The sequence below is a fragment of the Lepidochelys kempii genome, chromosome 3 (genome assembly GCF_965140285.1).
Source record: "Lepidochelys kempii isolate rLepKem1 chromosome 3, rLepKem1.hap1, whole genome shotgun sequence".
Lineage (NCBI taxonomy): Eukaryota > Metazoa > Chordata > Testudines > Cheloniidae > Lepidochelys > Lepidochelys kempii.
In genome coordinates, this window is record NC_136382.1 from 23,202,125 (window position 1) to 23,228,029 (window position 25,905).

General features: G+C 42.0%; 1 protein-coding gene across 4 annotated transcripts; it reads left to right on the forward strand.

The window, feature by feature from the left end:
* The first annotated feature begins 1,787 nt into the window (after nucleotides 1-1,787).
* On the forward strand, nucleotides 1,788-20,759 carry LAPTM4A (lysosomal protein transmembrane 4 alpha). Of its 4 annotated transcripts, XM_073335940.2 has the most exons (8): nucleotides 1,788-2,025; nucleotides 11,385-11,505; nucleotides 13,524-13,600; nucleotides 13,690-13,812; nucleotides 14,613-14,708; nucleotides 17,985-18,083; nucleotides 19,954-20,044; nucleotides 20,591-20,759. In XM_073335940.2, the coding sequence occupies exons 1-7, from the start codon at nucleotides 1,921-1,923 to the stop codon at nucleotides 20,026-20,028; spliced, it is 696 nt and encodes a 231-aa protein (XP_073192041.1). In that variant the 5' UTR covers nucleotides 1,788-1,920; the 3' UTR covers nucleotides 20,029-20,044; nucleotides 20,591-20,759. The 4 variants fall into 4 exon arrangements, with proteins under 4 accessions (XP_073192041.1, XP_073192042.1, XP_078708185.1 ...); XM_073335941.2 differs by having other exon boundaries at nucleotides 11,385-11,475; nucleotides 19,954-20,759; XM_078852059.1 differs by having other exon boundaries at nucleotides 1,789-2,025; nucleotides 19,954-20,759.
* Nucleotides 20,760-25,905: the final 5,146 nt, after the last annotated feature.

The window sequence follows — 25,905 nt, forward strand, 5'->3', positions numbered from 1 at the left end:
AAAAATGTCATGACTGTAAAGTCTGTTATCTCGTGGCCCCACAGGCCTAGAAAAAGTAATCTTACCATTGAGGAGCAATTGCCAGTTTCCAAGGGGAGTCAGTGCTCACTGCTAGCCATGCAGTAGATGAGATATCTGAGTTTATATTTCTGACATTTTATGTACAAAAAAATTATCAGATAATTTTTAGAGGATTTTATGGTTCCTCCTCAGGCTTATACAGTTTGACACATGGTAACTAAAGCTTTACAGGCAAGGCATTATGAAAAATAGTCTGAATAACATTTTTAGAAATTATAAAACAATTGCAAGAGAATTTTTCTGTGATGTGTCACATCCAAAAATCCTGAAGATATGGTGAATAAAGTAGGCATCCAACCTCATGTTAATAAAAGGTTTACATGACCCTCTGTCGTACGTTCCCTATACCTAAAACTCCTATATTTCACCTAAAAAGAAAAGGAGTACTTGTGGCACCTTAAGAGGCTAACAAATTTATTTGAACATAAGTTTTCGTGAGCTACAGCTCACTTCATATTTCACCTGCCTACTAACCCTCACCTTCAGATCCAGCTGTTGTAAGTAGTTTGGAGATGAGTTAAATGGCTTCTTACCAGTAAAAGGCAAGGTATAATAATCTAACTACATAAAGTATATGGGATTGGAGTATCACATTAAAGGACTCAAAAGGTGACAGTGTTAGATTAGTAAAAAAAGAAGAATAAAAAAGCCACAAAATTCAATGTGATTCATTTTATTTGGACAAACATTAAAAAAAAATGCAAGTTTTCCAGAATTAGTCTCTTTTTTTGATGTGAGCGATTGATTTTTATGAGGGAATTTGAAGCAAGAGATACCTGAACTCAGAACAACATAATTTCCCCCCTCTCTTTCCAAAAGAGTCTATCTCAGTGGAAAGGTTAGTTTCCTAATAAACTATACGTAAAATCCTGGTCACATTAAATTCAGTGGGAGTTTTGCTACTGACTTCAGTGAAGCTAGAATTTTATCTTGCAAGTCACTTACAGAAACATTTTCCCTGTGGGGTAATTTATTTAAAGGGTTTCCTTTCTATGATATACAGTATTCATATTTTGCTTTTACTCTAAAAGCTTGTGTCCATTTTAAGGAAAGTCCAGTCCACACTCAAAGCCCCGCTCTTTCCACTATCTTTCTGTAAGATTAAATATTTAGACATTTCATCAAATAATGTGATTGACTCTGATAAACATTTACATTAGCAGTTACTTGTTTATTTAATAAAATAAGGAGCTGGGTTTTTTGAAGGAACCACCTTCAGCCTTTTTGGGAGACGGGGATTGGTGCTGCCAGACTCGGGGTGGCATGGCTCCCACGTAGAGAATGCCTGTGTGCACGGAACGGGGCACAGCTGTGTACCCGCGTCCCCTTTGTTGGATCCAGGGGCTGGAGTTAAAGTCACTGCCCCGCCCAGGCGGCTCCGCCCGCCCACTTCCTGGATACCAACAGGACCAGTCACCTGCATGCCAGCTGCCCTCGCCCCTCCCCCCGCCACAGAGCCCCGCCCCCTGCCGAGGTGAGTTCACCTTATGCAGGTATCCCCTTCCTGCCCTGTTGGGCCCCGCCCCCTCCCAGGCAAGCCCCGCCCCTTCCCTCCGAGCTCCGCTCCTGGCTGCTCTCCAGGAGCGCTGATGAACTTTTCCGGAGGCAGCTGATCCACATTAGAGATGCTGTGCGACGATTGGCGGAGTCGGCTGCCAATCGCCCGTGGCCGTGGTAACGCCCCGCCCCTCTTCCGCCGCGCCCCCGTTGTTCGCCGTTGATTGGCCAGAGCGGCGGTGAGACGGCGCTTCTCTTCTCCACAGGAGAGGGGGAAGGGCCTCGTTGATTGAGACAGCGAGCGAGCGTCCCGTGCGAGGAAAAGGCGCTGTTGCCGCCGCTATGACGTTCAAGGGGAGCCGGGCCCGGGGCCGTTTCTACAGCACCCGCTGCTGCGGCTGCTGCCATGTCCGTACCGGTACCATCATCCTGGGGACGTGGTACATGGTAAGAGGCCCCGCACCCCGCGGGGAAAGAAGGGGGCTCCCTCAGCCTTAGCGCGCTTGTGCGGTGGAGAGGGGGCGCTCTCCCGGTGTCTCGCACTACGCATGCGTGTGGAGTTCGTCCGTTGCTGGGCCGGCAGGCTACCCGAGGAGTAGGCAGTACAGCGCATGCGTGCCTGGGGCGGGGACGTGGTGGCCCGTGTTGGGCTGCGTGGACGGTGCCTGGTGGCCTGTATGCTGTGGCTAGTCCTTTTGTGAAACTGCGTGAAATCCTCCCCTCCTCCGGCCTTCTTCCGCCCCCCTCCTGCCTCGGGACGGGGCCTGTGTCCTCGCCCCTGCCCCGGCCAGTCGCCGCCCAGCTCTTCCTGCGCGTCTCGCCAGGCTCCGGGCTGGGCGGCGCCCGGCGGGGCCAGAGTCGCGGCGGGCCAGCCGGGCCCTGTTCACGTTCAGGCCCCCCGGCCCCGGGGACTCGCTGCTTGTGCAGGGCCCCGGGTTGCCGCTCCCGCAGAGTGCGGGGGACCCTCCGCCCCCCCCCGCATCGCTTTACCTCACGGGAGGAGGAAAAAGTGGCGCCGCACTTGCTCACTCACCTGAGCCCCTCGTGCTGCTCTCGGAGAGTGACCAGACAGCAGGTGCGAAACATCGGGACGGGGGTAATAGGACCCTATATAAGAGAGACCCAAAAATCGGGACTGTCCCCGTAAAATCTGGTCACCCTACTCTCTGGCCTGTTTCTTAGTGGAGGTGTCCCGGGGCAGGGACTGTTCTCTGTGTCCCCAGCAACTCTGGATACGTTGTCTTACTAAATGATAACCGCGAGACATGACCCACGGGGGGGGGGAGGGCGGTCTGAGTAGGTGGAGGGTAGGACAGTAAGATTGTGTGGTTGCTTGAATGACTAGGATGTAACATTTGAGAGCATGATGAGATTTTTAAAATGAATGTCTAGAAGCATATAAACCTTGAAGAATTAAGGATTGAGTAGGGCCCTGGAGGAGGGAGTGGATGTTTTGGTGGACAGGATCAGAACGGGAGTTCCAAAAAAGCCAGCGTGAAAATATGCGTAAGTGGGTGAAAGGAAAAGGACATGTAGGGTCACTCTGTGAGCAAACTACCATGAGTGAAGCAAGCATTGGAAACCAGTGAAGGAGACACAAGGGAAAGAGCAGACACATAAGAGACAGCTAAATTGTGAAGGGTTATGAAAGTTATGCCAGAGGTTAAATTTCATCAGGAGGTGATAGGGAGCTAGCAGTATTTTTTTTTTTTTTAAAGAGTGGCTAAAAGATTATAATACCGGACAAGTTAAATGCATTTTGTCATCTTTTGCTATCAAAATGTAAATTTCCCCTCCTCCAACCAGCTAGTGATGCTATTGTCAGTCAGCCACTTGTTAAATTTTCCAGAAAGCACCTTTGTGGTTACTCCATATTGCGCATCATGCTTGGGAGAGGTTTCCAATAAAAAATGCAAAACTAATGCATTATTTTCCTTTGCTGAGATGCTTACAAAAACTTGACAATGGTTTGGCAGTTGGTGTGTTGATATTGTTGACTCTCATGCTGATCAATATTGCCTCATTGTTTTCTTCTATTCCTCTGTCTATTTTCTGTTTTTATGTAGATTTTTTTCATCTGTTTCAACAGATGGTCCATGACTGGTGCCCCTAAATATTAGGGTAATACTGATAAAGCTCTGAAAATAGGTGCAGATTTCAAGAGAAAATGAGGATGAAAAGGCCACCGACAGATCTCTCAGGAACACTGATGAAATCTAGGAGGGGAGGAGGAATAGATGCCAATATTGTCAATTTGCCATTTGTTTGCCCTTCCAAAACAGTCTCTGGTGCTTTTGGTCAGACAGGTAGGACCTCTGCTCTGGATGTGGGTTGGGGGAGGTGAGGCAGTGTCACGAATAAGACAGTGATCTGAAAACGCTACTAAAAGTTAGGGCCGGGGCTTGAGAAACTAGTGTGGAGTGAGTTAAGTAGGGTTATGAAGTAACTAGTCTCCTGGGAGGTGTAATCTGAGTCCTTCACCCAGCTTCTGGGCTGGGGGAGGAAATGGAAAACAGTAGCCCAGAACTGTTGCTCCAGCCTCTATGTCATTGAGGCTGGCATTGCAGGATGGGTGGGAAGAGCAGATAGTGGAAGTGGGTGGGGGGGTCAGAGAGAGTATGAGAGGAAAATTATAAAGAAGCTTGGGGTACTAATACAAAATGTTGAGTGTGCAGAGAGAATGAGGAACTGAAAATATGGGTGGGAGAAAATATACAGACAGAAGGGCTAAAATGGCAGTTCCTGTCAAAATTGCTTCTTGGTGTATCTGTTTCTAGATTTCCTAATTTCCTAGAATTTCTGGATGGTTTTTTGTCATGGGGGGGGGAAGGGGGGCAGTCTGGTTCCACAACTTGGGTCATCAGTGGAGTTTGGACCTTTTCGATCCACATCACCTCTGGCACCTTAGCTAATTGTCATCCTCTGTGTGTACCAGCCACTAGTGTGGGGGCAATCAACATTTTGCTTGTGGGCTTCACAGCTGTTTGACAGCAAAGGAGTGTAGAGAACCATGACTGCTTGGTTCCATTCCAGGTTGTGGAGAGAAGTGTACTGTAGTGCAGTGGTCCTCAAACTTGTTTGATTAGGGTCCCCCTTCTCTGTGTCTGTTAAATTTCTCACACCCACCCCTATGTGAGAACCTCTGCTCTAGTGGTTATAATCCCTTCCTTCTGTCTCAATTCCTGTAAGATGTCCTTCTCTGCTTCTGTCTGTCTTCCCCTGCCCCCTCTTCACCTCCTTTCCTCCCCCCCCACAAGCTCTTGCTTCTTCCCCCTCTACTCCCATCACACCTCAAATTTCCTTGAGGCTTACAAAAAGCACATCCATGCCAATAATGCAACATCCTTGCTCCAAAGCCTGGAGCTGCAGATCCCTGGCATGGAAAACCTTAAATCCAAGCGTTTGATGTGGCAAATTTTAAAGGCAATTGAGGGTCTTGTAATGAAAAGTGTCAGGCAATCTTCATTATAGGTGGTGCTGTCAGATCAAATTATAATAGTTGAGTTGAAATACAAGCTGTTCTTAACTTCTGACATTCTTTGTTCTTCCAGTGTTAAGCTTTGTTTCAGATTTTATACTTCCTCAATGGCTGTAATGAGGAAAACTCTCTCTATTCTGGTAATCTGTCTAGAGACTAGAAGTCACTGTAGGTCAGTGGTCGCCAACCTTTTTATGCACAAGATCACTTTTTAAATTTAAGGGTAACCCAGGATCTACCCTTTTTCAAGGCCCCGCTCCACTCACTGCATCTCCCCTGCCCCTCCCTTGCTCGCTCTCTGCCACCCTCAATCCCTTTCACTGGGCTGGGGCAGGTGGTTGAGGTTCAGGAGGGGGTGTGGGCTCTGGGCTGGGGCTGAGGGGTTTGCAGTGGCGGGGAGCTCTGGGCTGGGGCAGGGAGTTTGAGTGCAGGAGGGAGTATAGGGTGCAGGCTCTGGGAGGAGGCTCAAGGGGTTGGGGTGCAGGCTCCCTCTGGTTGGCAGCGCAGCAGGGCTAAGACAGGCTGCCTGCCTGCCCTGGCTCCATGCTGCTTCCAGAAGGGGTCAGGGTGCCCCTGCAGACCCTGGCGGGGGGAGGGGGACAACATGGCTCTGCGCACTACACGTCTCTGCGGGGGTGCACTGCTCCTCCTCCCCCAGGACCGCAGGGATGTGCTGGCCGCTTCTGGGAGCGGAGCGGGGCCGGGGCAGGCAGGGAGCTTGCCTTAGCAGCAGCACTCTTGCGCCAACAGACTTTTAGGAGTCTGAGATAGCAATCGACTGGGAGAGTCTCCAGGATCGACCAGTCGATCATGATCAACTGGGTTGGTGACCACTATTTTAGGTAGTTTGGGACTTAACCAGTATGGATATATGTCAAACAAAGGTGATGCCTAAAAGCAGAATAAGTGAATGGTAAACAAATACTCAAAACATTTGCTCTCGGAAGTCTAGTTCTAAAATTTACTGTTTTCTTCACTAGGAAATGGAGCCCAGATCCTCAAAGCTATTTAGGTTCCTAACTTTCATTGAAATCTGTCTAAATTAGAAGCCTAAATACATTTTGAAGATCTGGGCCTGAATTCTCCTACCCACCACCTAGATATTTAACAATGCCCAGGGACTTTCCTGGGAGATTTGTGGTAATTTGAGTTTCAGGATCATTATAGTTCCCTATAAATAACCATTTGTGACAGCTAGGAGGCTTTGCTTTCCTTCCCTTCCCCCCAAATGATCATAAGATGTAGCTTTTAAAGCTGCTCCTTCCCACAGGCTTTCTCAGTGGGCATGCAGCTTCCAGAGACAGGAAACATATATTTATTGTGTTGGTGGGATCAATAAACAGACTAAAAATAATGGCTACTCCCACTGAAACAATGCTATCTCCTTTTGGCAACAAGCTGTGGTGATTCAGTCAGTGATGCAGTTACTACCTGGTTTTTAGGATTCGTCTGAGCCCTCTAGTGAACATCCAGTTGTTTAGTTAAACTTCTCCGCTTCTGAAGGTTCAGTTGCATTCAGTAATGAGCAAATCTTAACAATTTACAAAAATATTTTTTTTTTATTTCAAACATGGGTTTTTTGGTCTGAGATGCAGGGAAATAACTACAAAAAGAAAAGGAGGACTTGTGGCACCTAATGCCCAGATTTGTTAGTCTAAGCTTTCATGAGCTACAACTCACTTCATTGGATGCATGCAGTGGAAAATCTTTTTTTAAGAGGGGAAAATTAGTTTTTAAATAAGGAGAGGTGGAGGGGAGTGCAAGAGGAGTAGAAGTTTCTTTCACTTCCGCCTCATAGGAAAATAAGAACCCTCACTTTTTAACTTAGTTACTTATATTATCATGGGGTAAATCTGATGCTTGGAGGAACCTAAAATTTAGGTCTTTTGATCCATGAAAGTGAAGTACTTGTCTGCTTAGGAACTGGAAACACTGGCCCAAGAGTGAGACCATAGTATCCATTAAGTCGGCATTTGTCAAGGTACCACACTGTCCTTCCTCTTTTAAGTAGAAGGAGAAACTGATACCTCATATCAGTTTGTGGGAACTGCTGCATTTTTAATAGCTTCTGTTATCCACTGGCTTCTGAGTGTAAAAATATAGGTAAGTCATCTTTTTCTTGAGCTATGTATATGTGCAGACTATTTTATTTTGAGACTGGTGGTGGTTCTGAATACATGTACAGAGTGAAATACCACTTTTTAAAAACAAAATGTCTTAAAGTGTTAGGTATGAAATTAATTTGATTTCATCTTAATATAATATAGCTCTGAACACAAAACTGAGCCTCTTTTACTCCTTAGCGAGAATAGGGTAGGGAGGCTGCTGTGCATTCCAAAGTGTTTCCTCAACACCCACAAACTGGGGCAAGGGGGGCAATAATAAAATTGGATGAGGTCATCCTTCAGTTCTATAGATTCCACACGCATGCTGCCTGCAGTAGTCTTCTGGCTCCCTTCCCACCTGACCTAAAAATGTTCAGTTTAATAACCAGGCCTAAAGTGTGTGGACTCCATGGCTGAACATGTTTGTAGTCCAGAACATACAGTGACTCACAGCTATTACAACTCCATCTTAACAGAAGCTACCCTTCTTTCAGATGGGGAGGGTAAGACTGGACTCTTCATTTGGAGACATTCGTGTTCTTTAATTGAAAAGCTTCTGTTGAGCATTGTGTCATTCCCTTATCCCAGTAGATGTAGTTCACCCCCAGTCTGACTTTTTAGGTAACAAGAAAATAGGGCTAGAAATCTAATCTGGGTGTCTCAATTGGCAGTACAAATAGAATCACCACACCAGACTTTTTTTTTATATTTTATTTTTGAGAGATGGGTGGGTTGTGACTTATTAGTCACACAGAGTCCAAAATCCAAATGTCAGTCTTGATCAGAAATAAAATCTGTAAGACTTCATACTCCCCATCTTTGTCACCCTCCTTGCATCAGTTTGGGTGGACAAAATAAAATATAGCTACAGTACTTAGAATGCAGTTAATGAAACCAATGGTAATTTTCACTGAAATATTAGGACTTATCTGACCGCTTGTCCCAGTTGAGTAGTGTTTGGATACTGGAATCATGACTCTACAAACACATTTTGACCTGCTTTTGTAATGACTTCTGAATTCTAATGCACTAGAAATGAGCATTTTGAGTGCAAATCCACTGATTTACTTTAGGTGTTACAACTGAAGTGTTTGTAAAGCTTTGGCTTACAATAGCAGATGATGGAAGCTGAGCTTTAATGCATTATTGTGAAGCTTATTTATACTGCTAACCTAAGTTTTCACTGAATCTTAAATAGTGGCAATGGTTACATGAGCCTTTTAGTTTTGTGAAGGTGGGGTTAAGAAGTTCTCAAAGCCAAAAAGCTAGTTTCCTAGTATATAGATATTCAGAGTGCAGATACCCTGATTATAAATATTATTTATTAAAAATGCCTCTCCATATGAAGGGGTTAGATTGAGTGAGACTACTGACAGTGTTGGCAGCAGTGAGGAGATGATGCTTATCATGGGAAAGTAGAAAAGGTGGGAAATATGAGAGAGCAGTGAGGACACAGATGAACAAAGGAACAGAAAGATGCAAAATAGCAGACTCGTATGATGCAAATGGATAAACTAACCAGCATGTGTACTGCCCCTCCCCCCCCCCCCCCAAAACTTAAGCAAATGCATTTTAACTTTCAAAATGTGGGAAATGCACATCTAACTGGTATGAACTGTGGTGTCTAACATTTTAACAAGCAACTTCAGTTTCCTAATGAGCTGTTCTGGTTACAGAAGACTTCTGTAATTGTGCATTAATCTGCTACCATTGCATCAGACTCCGAGAGCTTGACCAGCAAACAAGGGAAAATCCGGTTTAAGTACTTGGAAACTGCAAACCCACGCTTTCCTGGTCCGCCTTTATAAAAATACATCCCAGTGGAGGCAGGTCTTTCTGAATGAGTAATGGGAAATTGTCAATTTTTGTCATCCAAGAAACCGCTTTCAAACTGACTTTTCCTGTTTACATTAGAGATGAATATCAGAAACTATACTCTAACAACTAATTACTAATATCTAATACTGTTGGGTGCTTTTGCAAACTGTCTTACTCTAGAAGAAAAGGAGTACTTCTGGCACCTTAGAGACTAACAAATTTGAGCATAAGCTCTCGTGAGCTACAGCTCACTTCATCGGATGCATTCCACTGAATGCGTCCAATGAAGTGAGCTGTAGCTCACGAAAGCTTATGCTCAAATTTTAGTCTCTAAGGTGCCAGAAGTACTCCTTTTCTTTTTGTGAATACAGACTAACATGGCTGCTACTCTGAAACCTATCTTACTCTAGGCTAATCACAGTGAAACTGGCTTTTTTTCCTTGTACAGTAACTCCTCACTTAAAGTCGGCCCAGTTAACATGGTTTCATTGTTACGTTGCTGATCAATTAGGGAACATGCTCATTTAAAGTTATGCAATGCTCCACTATTATGTTTGGCTACCTGCTTTCTCCACAGCTGGCAGCCTCCCTGCATGTGCCCTCCCCCTCCCCCACGGTGCCGCCCACCCACCAGCAGACCCCACAGATCAACACCTTCCCCCTCCTGCTCATGCCCATGGCAATCAGCTGGCTTGCAGTGTTTAGGAGGGGGGAGAAGCAAGGACGTGGCACGTAGGCTCCCACTCCCTCCCCTACCTCCTGAACACCACAAACCAGCTGATTGCCCTGGACAGGAGGGGGGGTGCCTGCATGCTGAGTCATCACTCCTTCCCCCCTGCCTCTTAAACATGGGCAAGCCAGCTGATTGATTCTCCCCCCTCTGTCCTGCCCAGAGCAAGGACTTGCCATGCAGGCTCCCCCTCCCACCGTGCACCCCACCTTCTGCCTGTGGCAATCAGCTGGCTTGCTGTGTTGGGGAGGAGCGAGGATGCAGCGTGCAAAGTAAAGGGGGAGGGAGAAGAGGCAGGTCAAGGGTGGGCACTTGGGGGAAGGGGTGGATTGGGGGGGCCGAGGGTTGAGTGGTGGTGATCCTGACAGAGAATGCAGCTTCAAAGTGATTAGGGGAGTTGGTCATCTAATGACTTGCTATAAAGAAATTTACCAAAGGGGGTGGGGGGCGCGAAGGAAAGCAAAACAACCATCTCTAGATGTGTTTTTTCAAGTTCAGCAAGAGGAGTGCTGGACAATCCACCCTCTTCCACTCTGACTGCACCACCTCAACCAAACTTCATACTTGGCAATGAGTGTAGTGTTAAATTGCTTGTTTAAAATGTGTATAATGCCTTTTGTCTGGCAAAAAAAAAAAATCCCTGGAACCTAACCCCCATATTTATATTAATTCTTATGGGGAATTGTTAAGCAAATCCAGTTTCCCTTAAAGTCGCATTTTTCAGGAACATAACTCCAATGCTAAGTGAGGAGTTACTGTAGTTAAACAGTATTTATTTGAAACACTTGGACCTAGTAACTCTAAACCAGAATAGTGACTTTAAATGAGAGAGTCAGCCGGCTGCAGCAATACTATAAAGAAAGCAAATGTTATCAAGCATTCGGGCGTACAACCATGAGTATATGAAGTATATCTAATCAAATCTTACTGAATCTTGTGGGGGTAAGACTTCACTTTTTTTAAATTTTTGCTATTTATCCCCTCTCTTGACCTCCTTTATATAGGTTCTGATCCAGTTCCCATTGAAGTTAGTCTTTCTGTTGAGTTACGCGGGAGGTGGATTGGGCCAATAGTATCTTATTTCCCCTCCCCAAAGCCTGCCTCCCTCCACTAAGGCTACTAGCTAGGGTGGAAAAATACTTGTGCTGCTATACCCCCTGCAATTTAAATGAATAGTAGAATGGCTGTAAACTACTCTTGTGCCATATCTAATTGTAACATTGTCAGTTAGGTGCATTAAATAGAAACACCTTTTTAAAAAGTAACTTACGGTGTCATGTTTTATACCTTCTTTTCTTTCCTTGGTTTCACTCTACTCTTTCTAATCAGCTCATGAGATGGATTTCTTCTTCCTTGCATTGTTTCAAAGTTTGTACCCTGCCTCCTTATTTCATCTGAAGTGGGAGGGTGTGGGGAGTCAAAGGCCTCTTCTAAACAAAGTTGCACTGGCTGAAGTTAAGGGGTGACTCTTAAACCAAGACAAGAGTGTCCAACCCAGCTTTTTGTACCAGTTCAAACTGGCTTAAAATAACACCTTCAGTTGACTGTGTGCAGCTTTCTTGTGTAGACTAGGCCAGAGTTGGTTGTGTTCTCATCAGAAAAATGATTTCTGAAGCACACATTACATCTTTATCTGCCATATTGTAACTCTAAGTAACTGCAATATCTTTCTCAGGTGGTGAACTTGTTGATGGGCATCTTGCTGACTGTGGAAATGACCCACCCTAATTCAGTGCCAACTGTTGACATACAGTATGAAGTCATTGGTAATTACTATGGTTCAGAGAGAATGGCTGGTATGTGTCTAACTTCAAAGTGCCCAGATTACTACTTAGCAGAAACTAGGGCAAGTGTGCATTCTCCTAGTACATCTTGCATTGCTACTGTGTAATTCATTATTCAAATAAGTCTCATCTGCCAAATGTGTACCTATGCTTATCATAAGTCAGGGGTTACTCTGCTGTGGCTTTAAAAAAATAAAAAAAAATCAGTGTTATGAAAGCCTCTTAAGTAAAACTTACATACTGTGTTTTGACTTCATATCTCTCTCAACATATTAGACACTTGAAAGCAAATCTGTGGGGTAGATTCTGCTGTTTTCTCTACCACTTTGTAGGTTGGCAGATACCTGTAGTCTCCAATTAGACATTTGCTATCCTTGTCTTTATTTTCTACCTACCAGTAACTTTAATTTGATTAAATTACATTGGAAACCAAATTGGCTGTCTCTTTTCCTGAACGTTGATTTACCTTATTCCAGAAAGATCTGGATCGTCAAAGACTTCATGGCTCTTTTTTCAGAAGCCAGCTTTAGCTATTGTGCATGAGTCTGAATAACTTATGTAAGAACAAAATGTACTGAAAATAGAAAACTTCAATAGCTTTGAATGCTAAGAACACTTAAAGAAGATGCAGGACAGATTCACTAAAGTCATCTTGACACAATCAAAGAACTAATAAGAATGAAATGGTACACAGGGAAAACTATTAAAAGAGAATTCATAGCAGAAATAGTTTGATACTCTAAAAATTTGTTTTAGAATCACAAAGAAAAATAAATGGTGTGTGTCTAATCTGAAGATGCAATCATTTGAGCCAGTAGCAAAGCTTATGGTTTAATGATTGCACCTTTGTAGGTATTTGACTTCATCATTTGCTTAACTGTGTAACATTATATAATCCAGTATTGGGTATATAGAGTTGTGTGGTGGTTTTTAATGTACCAGATGCCTTACAAAAACAAGCAAGTCAGAGTCCTTGTCCCAAAGTTTATAATATGAATTCAAGATGATACAAAAAGTGAGGCTCAAGAACAGATGGAAGGGATTGTGGGATGGAAGAGTAAAGATGAGGGTGACTATAAAACCACATGGTTAGTCAGTTATATAGTCTGATGGTTCCATAACTTGTAAGCTTTCTTCCCCCCCTCCCCACTAATAAAAAAAATTGCTGGAAAGGTGGCAATGTGTTTGGATTGGAATGAGGTGAGGCCGATGTAGTGGATGAGGTAGTATCATGAGTATAAACCTGGGAGTCAAAACTCTTGATCTGACCTGTTATGGGCTTACTTTCTGAGGTGCTGAGCACCTGGAATTTCCATGTGAAGTCATGTAAGGACCCCTTGTCTTCTATGGGAAGTATAGCTCAACACTTCAGAAAAATAAGGCTATTAATCTTTCTGTTGCAGTTTCCTTAAACTGGGTCAAATCAGTTTCTGTCTCTGATCAAAATAAGGAATTATTTATGTGACCAATAAAAGGATGAACATAATGTAGTTTGCAGATGGCAATTGTATGTCCTCAATTTACATGACACAAAAGAAGACTCTTCATTATTCAGACCCCCATTAATAGCCTGAATACTACCACCATGTGGCTTTCGTTTGAATTTAAGCCTCTTCTGCTACTTAAATAGCAATACCTTCTACAGAGGATGGCATTATGCTCTGTTAAAGAGCAATTTGGTTTCAATGGCTACTGATTTATGAGATCAAGTAACTTAAAGCTATAGGTATGGTGGAAGTTGTCCTATTTTCATATGAGCAATTACTGTTGTGGATTGGTTTAATAAAACCAAATTAACTGTTTGGGTGAATGGTATGGAAGGTACTATAATACAGACTGCTGTTGCTTATTTGTAATGTAGCTATGAGTGCAAAAACAAAGTGAAAACAGTTGGATAAACTGATTATGGGGTGTGGCTAGTCAACAGGTAGATTTTGTGTGCTCAAATTGGAAATACTGAAATTATAAGCCTGTTAGATACCAAAACTATGAAGTGGTGTGTTAACTTTTGTTTCCCATTTTTAATTCAGAAAATGCTTGTGTTCTCTTCGCCATCTCACTCCTCCTGTTCACAATAAGTGCAATGATGGTGTATGGAGCGATTGCTGTAAGTATATTATGGCATTCAGTTCTAAACTTGGCTAATGTGACTTTCAGATTAACAAACTCCTTTTTTTTTCTTTTTCCCCCCCCCAGCACCGAGTGGGCTGGCTCATTCCATTCTTCTGTTACCAGCTCTTTAACTTTGTCCTCAGTTGCCTGGTTGCCATCAGTTCTCTTACTTACATGCCAAGAATCAAAGACTATCTGGATGAGTTAGTAAGTGTCTGGTTAATTAGGTTAATTTACAGGTGACAATCTTGGTTTTCATAAGGGGGAGTGTGGTCTGTGGTTGGTGTTTTTTTTTTTTTTAATACACTAAAGCATTTGACATTCCAGTCCAAGAAAGGCTCAGTCCCCTTCAGGTATTAAATAGAGCACAAAGCTAATGACAAGCTAGATTTGGTAGGTGGCATAGACTCAAATGACTTAAATCATTAACTCCCTCAGGTCAGTTTTTAGATGTATACAAGTGTATGCTTAATATAATGGTTCCACTCAAATACAGGTCTGGCCTGGGAACTGGAATTCCGGATCCAAAGAATTTGGCCTCTGTTATTTGTAGGAGATTAGGGGTGGGGGACACCTGCTTTCCACCCTCAACTTGCAGGCCAGCCTGGCACAAGATCATTCTGACCTAGTTGGCATAAACTTGCATAAGTTTTCCTTCTGCACTCTTCCTGAGTGGGATTGTGGGTTCAGTAGCTGCTTTTGAAGGTGGTCCATGGTGAATTGTTGCCATGGGATTGAGGGAAGGACTTGGTGGTGATTTGAAAGCACAAGACCTCTCTGCAGCTGACCCTTTCTCTGGTGGTTCCCCTGCAGACTCACTTCAGGGTTGAGGTGGGACAAATTATCCCTAGAGGAAGAGAGTGAGAACTTGAGACATTTCCTAGCTCTTTCACATAAATAATCCATGAAGGGGAGATTTGGGCCCTCCGTTTGAGCTAATCATCAGTGTGAATATAGCTTCAGATTTTGACACTGATATGTTTGTTTTTTTTCTCCTTTTTAACTAGCCAGATCTGCCTTACAAAGATGACCTCCTTGCACTTGACTCCAGCTGTCTTTTGTTCGTTGTCCTGGTGTTTTTTGCCTTATTTATCATCTTAAAGGTAAACTAGATACTTTATATTATTTAAATAACAAATGTTACTTTTCAAAAGTTTGTGTATTGCAGTGTCACTCATACGTAGTTCCAAACTATTCATAATTTGGATTAAGCATCTTGCATTATATTTTGAGGGTTTTTAAATTGGAGGATGACTTCAGTTTCATATTTGGCACAGTGAAGTTGATACCTAAACTTCTTTAATTGCTGTGCTTATTGGGAATAGGGCAGTAGAAAGAGCAGGTTTTTGTGTAGTAGGGGGTAGAAATAAACCTTCAAGTGCTGTCTTTAAATTTGCATCCGTATGCAGTAAAGCTCACAAGGAAGTGGTATTAGACAAAGCACTTTATGCGTGATCTTTGTTTTTAAACTTTACACAAGTGGGGAAAAATTGCTAGTTAATATTGTATATCACATTCTGAATTTCTTTTCTAGTGTGTTCCTGAATTTGATTGGACCTTCTCTATTCCCTCCCAGCCCCTGTACCCATATATAAAGGGGTGGTGATGTGAGTGGGGGAGATGCATGTAGTTTTTTTAAATGCCCCAGTGTGTTTAAGAAAGAAACTGAATTAAGGCTTTATGCTATAAAGGAATACTTCTGTGGCTGGTATATCTAAAACTAGAGCTGCCAGTTCATAGTCATGTGCTCTTCATGGCTGCTTTTTGTGAGCAGAAGATAATGGATCTCTATATATTTATGGACATGTACGCTTTATGACCCTGCCTAGCTACAAGAACAAGCTAGTCAGAGTAGAGGGGAGAGTAGGGCATGCATGTGTTCGCACCAGCTGATCAAACCCAGTCACCAGCTATGACTTTCTGTTGCAGTCCTTACTTTGGAACAAGGGTGCAACCATGTCTTAAAATCATTGAGTGGTGTGGAAAGGGTGGAACCAGAATGAACAAAATTAGTCTCTGGAAGTCTTCTGGAAAAAAATTGAAATAGCAAATGCAAATTTTTCCTTAATATTTTTTAGAGTCTTCTTTGAAACTCTATACAGTAGAACCTCAGTTACTAACACCTTGGAATGGAGGTCGTTCATAACTCTGAACAATGTTCTGGTTCTTTCAGAAGTTTACAACTGAACATTGACTTAATACTGCTTTGAAATTTTACTATGCAGCAGGAAAAACGCTGCTTTTAACCATCTTAATTTAAATGAAACAAGAACACATTTTCCTTACTTTAGCAAATCTTTTTTAAACTTTCCCTTTATTTTTTAGTAGTTTACAATTTAACATAGTACTGTATATTTGCTTTATTTTTCTTTGTCTCTGCTGCCTGATGTGTACTTCCAAATGAGGTATGTGGCTGACCGGTCGGTTCGTAACTCTGAGATTCTGCTGTATTAGAGTAACTTGCAAGTGAAGCTTTTTTGAACAGAACAAAACAGATGTACATACCAACAGCAGGGCCTTAAACACTTGCCATGTGTGCATGAATGTAAATCTCAGTAAGCTTCAACAGGGTATGCGTTGGTAGGCTATTGGGCCATAACTTCACTAAACTGTCTGTCATTTTGCCTTCAGCCACCTGAACAGTGCACAAATAACTACATAATTCAAACTTGGAGTAGGTTCTTTCTATTAGAATATAACTCATTAATTTCAAATGTTACTATTTCTACTATGGTAGCCCTTTGGAGCCCGAAACATAGATTACTATCAGGCGCTGTACTAATGCCAAACAAAAGGACAGTCCCTGCTCCAAGGTGCTTACAATCCAAGTCTGAATAAAATAAAGTTAAACTTTTTTATTTGTTTTGTATAAGTGGTGATTGAGCCACACACTTGTACTAAAAGGGCATCAGGTTTCCTGGAGATAAGAGAAGACAGGCTGTTAAAGCTGCTGATGTGTGGGTTTTTTATTTTGATTTTTCCTCTTCCCCTCAAGTTCTTAAACAGTATTGAGAGCCTAAAAGCAACTCCCAATTTAGGTCCCTAACAAAACTAGGTTCAAATCTATCCCTCTACATTTTGCAGTGGTGTTGCTGCTCTGGGATAGGGAGAGTGGTGGCTTCCTTTTTATTTAGACATTTTTGGTGCCCCTTCTCTCTGCCTCCTTCACCCATGGGACCTACTTCCTAGACTCCAATCCCTGACAGAATAATTTCTCTTCTCCTTGGCCTTTCACAGCATTGCTTCTTTTAGCCCCCTGTCTGGGCACTTAAGTCATCCCTTTCTCAGCCCCAAACCCTTAATCTCTGCTCTTTCATCTCCCAGCACTCTAGGATGCCAGGATTCTCTACAGTCTCATCTCTGCCTCCTTCCATCACATGGTTTTGGGGGTGAGGGGGAGGTGAGAAAAATAATAAACCCACCAAAACTACTAAATGTTAATATTCAGGCTTTGTATACTCTCCCACAGGTCAGGAACCAGTGTTCCCTCTAATTTTTCCCACCCATCTGCAGAATGAATTTTATGTGCACCAATATGGAGGTGATCTGAGATCACCTCAATATTAGTGCATATCACAAAATCCATGTGGTTGGGTGGGGCCAAAGGGTTTGGAGAGTGAGTGAGTGGTGGGTGTGGGGGGAGGGAGAAGGGCTCAGGGTTGGGACAGAGGGTTGGGGTGAACAGGGTGAGGGTTCCAGCTGGGGTTGTGGGCTCTGGGGAATGAGGAGCCTGGGGTGCAGTGGGGCTCCCCAGGGCTACAGTGGGGAGAGGGACTCCCTTCCAGCTCTCTGAAGCAGCACCTGGACTGGGGGGTGGAAGAGGTGTCTCTCCCCTGGGCCACAGTAGGTTTGGGGCTAGGGGAGGGGTGCCTGTCCATTGGCCACAGCAGGTCCGGGGCTTGGGGAGAGTCATCTCTCCCCAATACAGCCCTGAGTGCCTGCATGGCATTTAATAGGCAGCTGCACGGCCATGCAGTTTAGAGGGAGCTTAGTCAGGGACCCAGTGAAGGAATTATCTGTGAGGTCCTTTTTACTACAGTGTTGCTCTTCCATGTTCTCCAATCCCTGAGTTGGTGTGTTACAACCAGGTGAAGGGGAGTAAAATGGTTCTCTGATGTGCTGGAGATGTTTGTTCTCTAGAGATGTGTGAGCTACATGTCGAGCATATACTGAAATTTTGGTGGTTTTTGTTCATTAAGAAAGTGATTTGGGTGGGGACATTTAATGTACAAGGCCAGCTGGTTAAATACCTTGGGCCATATTTACTGCTGAGGGTAAAAAACTCCAGTGACCTCAAGAAGTTTGCAACTGCTTCTGTCAGCTGATTTTTTTTAAAGCAAATTGATTTTATTTATTAAAATATAACTCTCATCTCTCAGGCTTATCTAATTAACTGTGTATGGAACTGCTATAAATACATCAGCAACAGAAACTTGCCTGAGATAGCCGTGTACCCTGCATTTGAAGCTCCTCCACAGGTAAAGTCTCTTCCTTAGACAAAGGAACAAATTGCCAGTTATTTTTAAAATTGATTTGATGTCCGTATGTACTTCTAAAATTAAACAATGTTATCCCCTCAAGAGAACCAGTTTGAGTTATAGCTGCATTGGCTTCTGTCTGAGCCCTCATGGATGGTACATGAAAGAAATGAGTCAAATCGGGGAATGGAGTAATATACAGGCCTCTGCAAATGAGAATATTCCTCAGATGAAAGATGCGTTTGGAACTCTAATTTCACATTTCTGTGAGGCTGTTGGACAATGCATCACGCATTTAATTTTCTGATCATAGGTCAGAAGATGTCAATCTGGAGGCATCAGATTTTATTTAAATTTCTGTAGAATTTTTATGACTCTGCCTCAACTGCTCAGGGAAAACAAAGGACCACTGTTGAATGGCAGCTGTTTCAGGACTTCCAGAAGGCCTGCAGCACCTGATCTTTTTGAAAAATGTCAATAGTACAGCAGAGCTTCCTCTGCTTTTTCCTGGGCATACAAGGATAGCATTAGTTTCTAGATGGTGGGGCTTCTACCCCCTGTCCATCAACTAGACTCCATTTGGTTTAATTCTTTGGATTAGTAGATATGGGACTTCAGAGCACTACGATCCAGGTGCACTAGCTGTCCGATAACAGATCATTGTCTCTTCAGTGCTGGCCAGAAGTTCTGTCTCTCAGTTCCAGTATGCACCATTAGAAACAAATGGAGTAATATAGGCACTAACTGTGGAAAACTGAGAGGATGCTGGAGCTGAGGGGAGAAACGCTCATCTGGTTACATCAGTTTCCATATCAAGGTGCTGTCTCTGTACGTACATGAACCCCACCACCATAGTACCTGAACATCTGAATGACGCTCCTGTGGAAGTGTGATCATTAGATCTAGTAGAGAAATAATTTAGGATTATTGGGAGCAGCAAATAAAATTAGTTAACATATATTATAGCTCTAGTTACAGTGCGTACTGTATGACTCAGCAGCAGTACCAGTGGTTCTCCAGACTTCTAGTTCCATGAACTAGTTCATAAGAGAGAACCCATATCAGGACCCAAACCTCAGTCCCTGTGATTTGGTTATCAGAACGTTTTTGTTCTGTGGGCCACCTATGAGAGCTCTGGGGCACACTGTTCCTATAGTTCAGGAACCACTATCCCATAAACCTAGTAGCAGCATTTCATTAGCTTTGCAAGACTGGATGCTGCTAGTGACCACTGGAGAAGATAGTGGCATGAAATTTATGTGAGCATAGAGGGTGATGTGAATTCAGTTCACCAAAGTGAACATACTTTCAGAGTCTAGAATGCAGTAGTTTCAGACAGTCAGTTGGTATTTCAAAGCCAAGAATGCAGATCTACAACACCAAGCTGTTTGTTAGTTATCTTTATTTTGCGCTTCTGGTGCACGCACGTACATGCGCGCACACACCCCCAGGAAATCCTCCCCCAAAGTGGATCTAGCCTACATGGGTTTTTTTAGCAGAGAAACAATTGAACATAATTATCAAACACTCACAGAATTGGAAAATCTTATGTCAATTTATATTGACAAATGTCTTTTCAACAACTTTTAATTTAAAATTCCAGTTTCTTGACCTTTTTTCTTGGGAGGATGGGAGGTGAAATTGTTTCCCTGCTAGCTCCTTTACTGCTTACTAGAAAAGGATAAAAATGGAATAGAGGTAGTGGCTGAGATTTAGATTCAGCTGAAGAATAAGCTGCTTTTGGTGCTTCTGGCATTACATTTGCTGGGAGTTTCACTCTAAAATCTGTCTGCAATAGAGAATCAAGTTGATATGGCCTCTCCTAAAAGCCTCTGCAATCTCAATTAACCTCACTGTTTTGTTTTTTTAGTATGTCCTGCCAACCTATGAAATGGCAGTGAAGATGCCCGAGAAGGAACCCCCACCTCCTTACATACCTGCCTGAAGCAACTGTACTTAACGTTAGTTAACATCTGTACCAACTTCTTGGGTTTTTGTCCTTTTAATCTTGCAAAATTGCTTAAATATTCAGGGCTTTAGGAGCAAATCTTTCTGTTAAAAGATGTCTGATATAACTCTACTAAGCAAAACACATCTGGCAGTAACTTTTTTCCTGTTTGCTTTAGTTTCTGTTCTCTTTAATGGTCTTAAACATGTTTGTTGCCTTAGGGTCTTGTACTGCAAACATTAGAACTACGTGAGTGAAGTAGTTCATGTGACATCAACTGAACAACTTACATGAGTAAAGTTAGCCACAGGCATACATGTCTGCAGGTCAGGCCCTTAATTTGTAGAGTACTTTTTTTGTACAGTAGTTCATAAAGACAATCTGATCTACCAGCAAAATGGGTGTTTTGCCTTTCTTTAATCATTGGGGGGGTGGGGGAAGAGGTTGGGAGGGAGGTTTGAATGTGGTGTGTGTGTATATATATATTTTTTACTTTGCACTTTTCTCACACTATCTTACCTTATTGTTTTTGTTATCTATTGCCTTGAAACATTTTCAGGAAGAGTGAAGTTGGCACTAACATTTGAAGTTTTACAACATGCTGTGAATGCAAGAAAAATGCACACAGAAATTACTTAAATGTGGGAGATGATGGCTGCATGCTTCTAATCTGTATATTTTCTCTATTTGTGATAAATGATACTTTAATAAATCTTTTAAGAAACGTTGACTAGTAGTCTTGACTGTGTGAGGTGGCATGGAGAGGAATTCCCAAACACATTGTTTACTGATTTGGTAATGATCTAAGGAAACTTTGTATTATGTGCTCACTTGTAGGAGGGGGAACTTTTTTTAAAACAAAAAACATGTCACATGGCTTAGGAGAAAGAGGAGACATTAGTCAAAAGAACAAAATGACCATGTAATAGAACTTAAGTTCTCCAAAATCTCAACCTTCTGTATCTAGGAAAATGTGTGATCTTTCCAGTAAGCTGAAATGTAGAATAAGGGGATATGCTGCCCCTGCTTAAAAAAAATTCCTCACAGCACTTTGAATTTATGGTTTCACCCTTCCTCCCCTACCTCCTCCTTCTCTGAGAAGGATACAAAGTTTGAGATTCCCTGTCATATCCAAGATTGCACAACTTTGCCTTTGCCTCCATCTTGGCTCTCATTGCCTCCCATTCCTCCTAATTTATACCCCTGCTTTCCCAAGTATGGCTAGATGTTTTAATTGCAGCTAGTCCTCTTGGTTTTAGTGGCCTGGGTGGGACCTAACTAATGTACACAAACTCCCAAAAGGGAAACTGGTGGTACTGAGGGCACTCATGTTCCAAGCTTATGTTAGAACTGATAGAGCAAGCATGACAGCAGATGTCCAGTTTTGAGCCCTCATATCAACATCTTGCATCTGTCCCAACTCTGCCAAGTTAGTAGCAGTTACAGGACACCTATCTTTTCTTCGTTATTCTTCTGGGCCCCTCTGGATGTTGTGACTAAATATCCCCCAGTCTGTCTAATGAACAACTTTGTTTCAATTCACCTTACACCTTTTTCCTTTGGGAAAGGTGATGGGGTATCAAAGGATTTCTGATGGAAGTATTTTTCTTTTTGTTATGCAAAGATTTATTAAACACTTCACAAATGTGAGGAGAGAAGTGAAGGCTCCAGTTCTGGGGTATAGTAAACTGTTACTTGGATAAACATCCTCAAAATCCTGTGGGGCTTTGATCCTCCAAAAAATAAATCAGAAGAGTGGGCAGGAGAGCAAAAGCAACAAATCTAAGACTTATATGGTAACTAATTTATAGGGATAAACTAGGCTTTCTGTTAACCAAAGTTTCTGGAACAGAATGAAAACACCCACCAAGGATATCAGGGTGGACATACACAGTTCTCCAACAAAATTCACAGCTGCTTTTTTTGTAAGGTCTAATTTGAAATCCCTCCCCCACCTAGGAAAGTGCATGGGACTCAATGTAGCTATTTTTAGCAGGATGCAGTACTGGGATTTGAACTAGTGGTTCCAGGGAATCTAGGTATTTCAATTATAAGGCTAATATCACTAAATCTATTTGGGGTAAAGCTGTTGTAGTATGTCCTTCAGAAACCTGGCAATATATCTCTCTGGTAATATTGTACAAAAGAACATGGCTAAGCTTATGAATAAGCTTTATTGCAAATAGCTAATGTTTTCTTTCAGGGTTACTAGTAAAACTTACAGCTTGCACCTTTGACTTGACTGTGTAGCAATGATCACCATTTCCATTGAAATAAAGTGCTCAGCTCAGCACTTCACAGGACCAGATTCTACCTCTGTAAAGAGAACCAGGTTCTGAGGTAAACTGGGTACCTCAGGTGTTGTAGACTTTGTAAAGTGCTTTGAGATCTCCAGATACGATGATGTAGTAGTAAGTTGTTCAAACCTTTTTATCCCTCTGGTCTAGAAAGGAGGATTATTATTTTTTAAAAATGCAGTTGAGAAGGTATGTAAATTGAGCTTGATAGAACTCTAGCTGCTAATTTATGTTGCCCTTAATCAACCAGACTAGATGTGTCCAAGAAGTTGCAAGTGTATCAGTACAAGCAGGAGCTTGTCTAGAACTACTATTTGTGTCACTTGAAAGCAATTGTTCTTTTTATTGTGCTTAGTCATTTTAATTTGCACATCTGATGACAGTTGCTTTGGTATTATTGACCGCTTACTTGTCAAAGACCTCCAGGAATGCCTTGGTCTTAGTAATAAAACTGGTGTCCCATGCAGAGGTGCTAGGATATGGTCACAGCAACCATGCTATATAAGGATAATTTAAAAAGAGATCAGCTGTATTTCAGTATGTACTATAAGCTGTACAGTGTGTCAGTTTTCCAGTAACTTTTTTATTCCCTATTTAAAAGTAAATACAGGAAAAAATAAAAACATCCATCTTGTACTGGATATATAATGTACCAAATCATATAAAACCATGAAATGACTCGATGTAGAGAATTTAATGCCTCGGGCATCTGTCCATTAAATGGGACTATTAAAAGTTACTATATCCAAAAGTGAATTTAAGATCAGCACACTAATGTTGAAAGCTTTTCTCTTCTGTTTCAGACAGTATTTATATTAAGAACTGATGTTGCTGACTCATTAATAAAAATGAGCCTGGAAAAACATCTAAAGTCAGTGAGACACACTCTTTGATTCACAGTCATGGAAGAAGATATGAATTGTATTTAGCACAAAATCATCCAAAATCTGTAAATTTTTAAAATGCCTGTCTTCAAGAAACACTGGATTTTTTTTAAATTAAAGATTTCCCCCCCCCCCCACTTTTTATAGCAGCAAAATATAAATCTAAAAACATAGTCAATTTTAATGCTGTTAAAACATTAACCATAGTGTCAACAATACACTGCTGTTCAGGGTCTGATATGGCTTAATGACTATTTAAGTATTTATCCATTGTGGAATAGTTGTTAGACCAGACAGATGGAGAGAGAATGTAACTCTGTAAGCCAGTGTTAGGGCATCCTGGGAGGTGGGAGATCTTGGGTCCAGTGCCTGTACTTCAATCACTCTTAGTTGGTTCATACTGGAACAGCTTCAACTGGAGATTGAGGGAGCACCCAGAGCAGAATACCCCAGAGCTCTATGCTTAGGGCAACCTCCTGAGAGGTGGGAGTTCCCCTGCTGGAATTTTAATATTTTAAACTAATATGAGAAACTACCAAACAATTTAACCATAACTTCCTTTACTGAAGCCAAAGGCCAAATGGTACTTTCACAATTGCTCTAAACATGCCTAAATAATAAGCAATTTACTGCATCCAAATGTACATTTGATCAAGATACTTACAAAGGGCTATTCCCAGGGGTGCTTAGACCCATATTGGTCACCTCCAACATGGTCAGCCAGGTATTAGCAATGAACCCTTTAAGAGTTTACTTTTTTTATACCCTTTAACAAACAAGCAATGTCTCTGCCAATTACTAACTTGAACTAAAAAAAAAAAAAAATTTTTAGACTATTCACCCTTATTTTCAGCCTTAATCCAATTAAGATTTACAACCTCCTTTTCCCCAAGGCCTTTCCTCACCTCCTTGGTGCTCAACTTTTTTTTTTAATTGCACCTAGACTTTAACACTGATGCATGGGTTGGGAAGCCCTATGTTGGCTCATTTTTAAGACGGATTCTTTGTCTTTAAAGCCATCTGCAGTCACCCCTATTGGTCGGAGGCTTTCTTTTTAGAAACTTTCCCTTATCTTATTCTTTGAACCAGACAGCCTCCCTACTTCATTCCTTCTCACCATATAACCTTTACCTTCGATTTCCTTGTTGGGGCCTTTCTTTACAACACACTTTTCTTAGTTTAAATGTGGTTAATTCCAATTCCATATTTACCCTACTCCCCTTGTTCAAATCCTTTCTCTTTGTCTGGCAGAAACTGAGCAATTGAACCTGGGTCTCCCACATCCCGTGCAAGTGCATTAACCACTGTGCTAAAAGTTACAAAGTAGGTAGGGCTACTTCCTCTTCTTGTGGTCAGATTCTGAATGGGAGCCAGTAGGTGGCCTCTGAGCATGCCTACCAGATCAGGTCCTGCATGAGACTCAAGCAGACACATGCCTATCTTCCTCTGGTTTGTGAATCACTCTGGGGCTTAGGCAAGAGATAAGTGTCCAGATGTCTATAGGGAGGCAGCAGTGCACATGCCCAGAGGCAGAAACTTAAGTGCTGAGGGAGCTTTTACCCTGAAAATGTAGGTGCTAAGTGAATTTAGGTGCTTACCAGGTTTGGCAGGAGTTTTGTGGATCACAATGGAGCCAAAATGGGGGACTTGGACACCTAAATATGAGGTTTAGATGTCTAAGTACCTTTTGTGGATCTGGGCCCAAGTGTACAATGAAGTGAGACTATCTTACATCTAATTAACTTTGCTTACATCCCTGTGTAGCCTCCATTTACACATACTTTAGATTTATAGGATCAGAAGTATGCCCTTGTATTCACATACATTGCTGTGCATAATTTAAATTTATTATACACTAACAAGAAGTTAGTATTTCCTTTTAACATATAGATGCTTGCATTTGAGGAAAACCCCTCAGGGCATCATATATTTGGTAGTAGAAAAACAAATGTTACAATATAAGAAATAACACTCTTATTTTTATTTAAAATTGAGCATTTCAGCATGTTCAACTAAAGAATGTAACTAACTGAACTTTCCTAACCTTAGAATTCTGAATAAAGATGGTGCCTCTTGCTATGGAATGATTTAATTATATATAATTATTCACTCTTTGTTAAACCTATTTTTTTGTGATTTTTAATTTTTGTATTTTTGACTTAAAAAAAAAAAATCCCAAAAGCCTAACAACCTTTATAAGTATATGGCCTCTTTCAGTTTTGTGACCGGTTCAACAATTCAGCTTCATTTTAGTTTTTTCATAAGAAAGTGCCTGAAATCTGAAAATGCCTTAGTGTAAACACTGGGGCCAAATTCTGCTTATTTATATACCCATGCAATTTCACTGAAGTTTACACGGTATAAACTGTATTTGGCCTATGGTTTGGTAAAATGGCTGTCTCTTTAAATTTTCAGATTGCAGGCAGATATAATCAGCATACACCTGCACCCATGAAAAAGGATGCTTCAGTTGTTAAGAAAAGGAGTACTTGTGGCACCTTAGAGACTAACCAATTTATTTGAGCATAAGCTTTCGTGAGCTACAGCTCACTTCATCGCTCTCAAAAGCTTATGCTCAAATAAATTGGTTAGTCTCTAAGGTGCCACAAGTACTCCTTTTCTTTTTGCGAATACAGACTAACATGGCTGTTACTCTGAAACCTGTCAGTTGTTAAGGTGTTAGCTTAGGACTC

Excerpts from the sequence above, each read along its gene's own strand:
- LAPTM4A (XM_073335940.2), top strand. The coding sequence starts at position 1,921 with ATGACGTTCAAGGGGAGCCGGGCCCGGGGCCGTTTCTACAGCACCCGC. Across the intron at positions 13,813-14,612 it reads AAGACTATCTGGATGAGTTA|CCAGATCTGCCTTACAAAGA; the intron begins GTAAGTGTCTGG and ends CTTTTTAACTAG. Across the intron at positions 14,709-17,984 it reads CCTTATTTATCATCTTAAAG|GCTTATCTAATTAACTGTGT; the intron begins GTAAACTAGATA and ends CTCATCTCTCAG.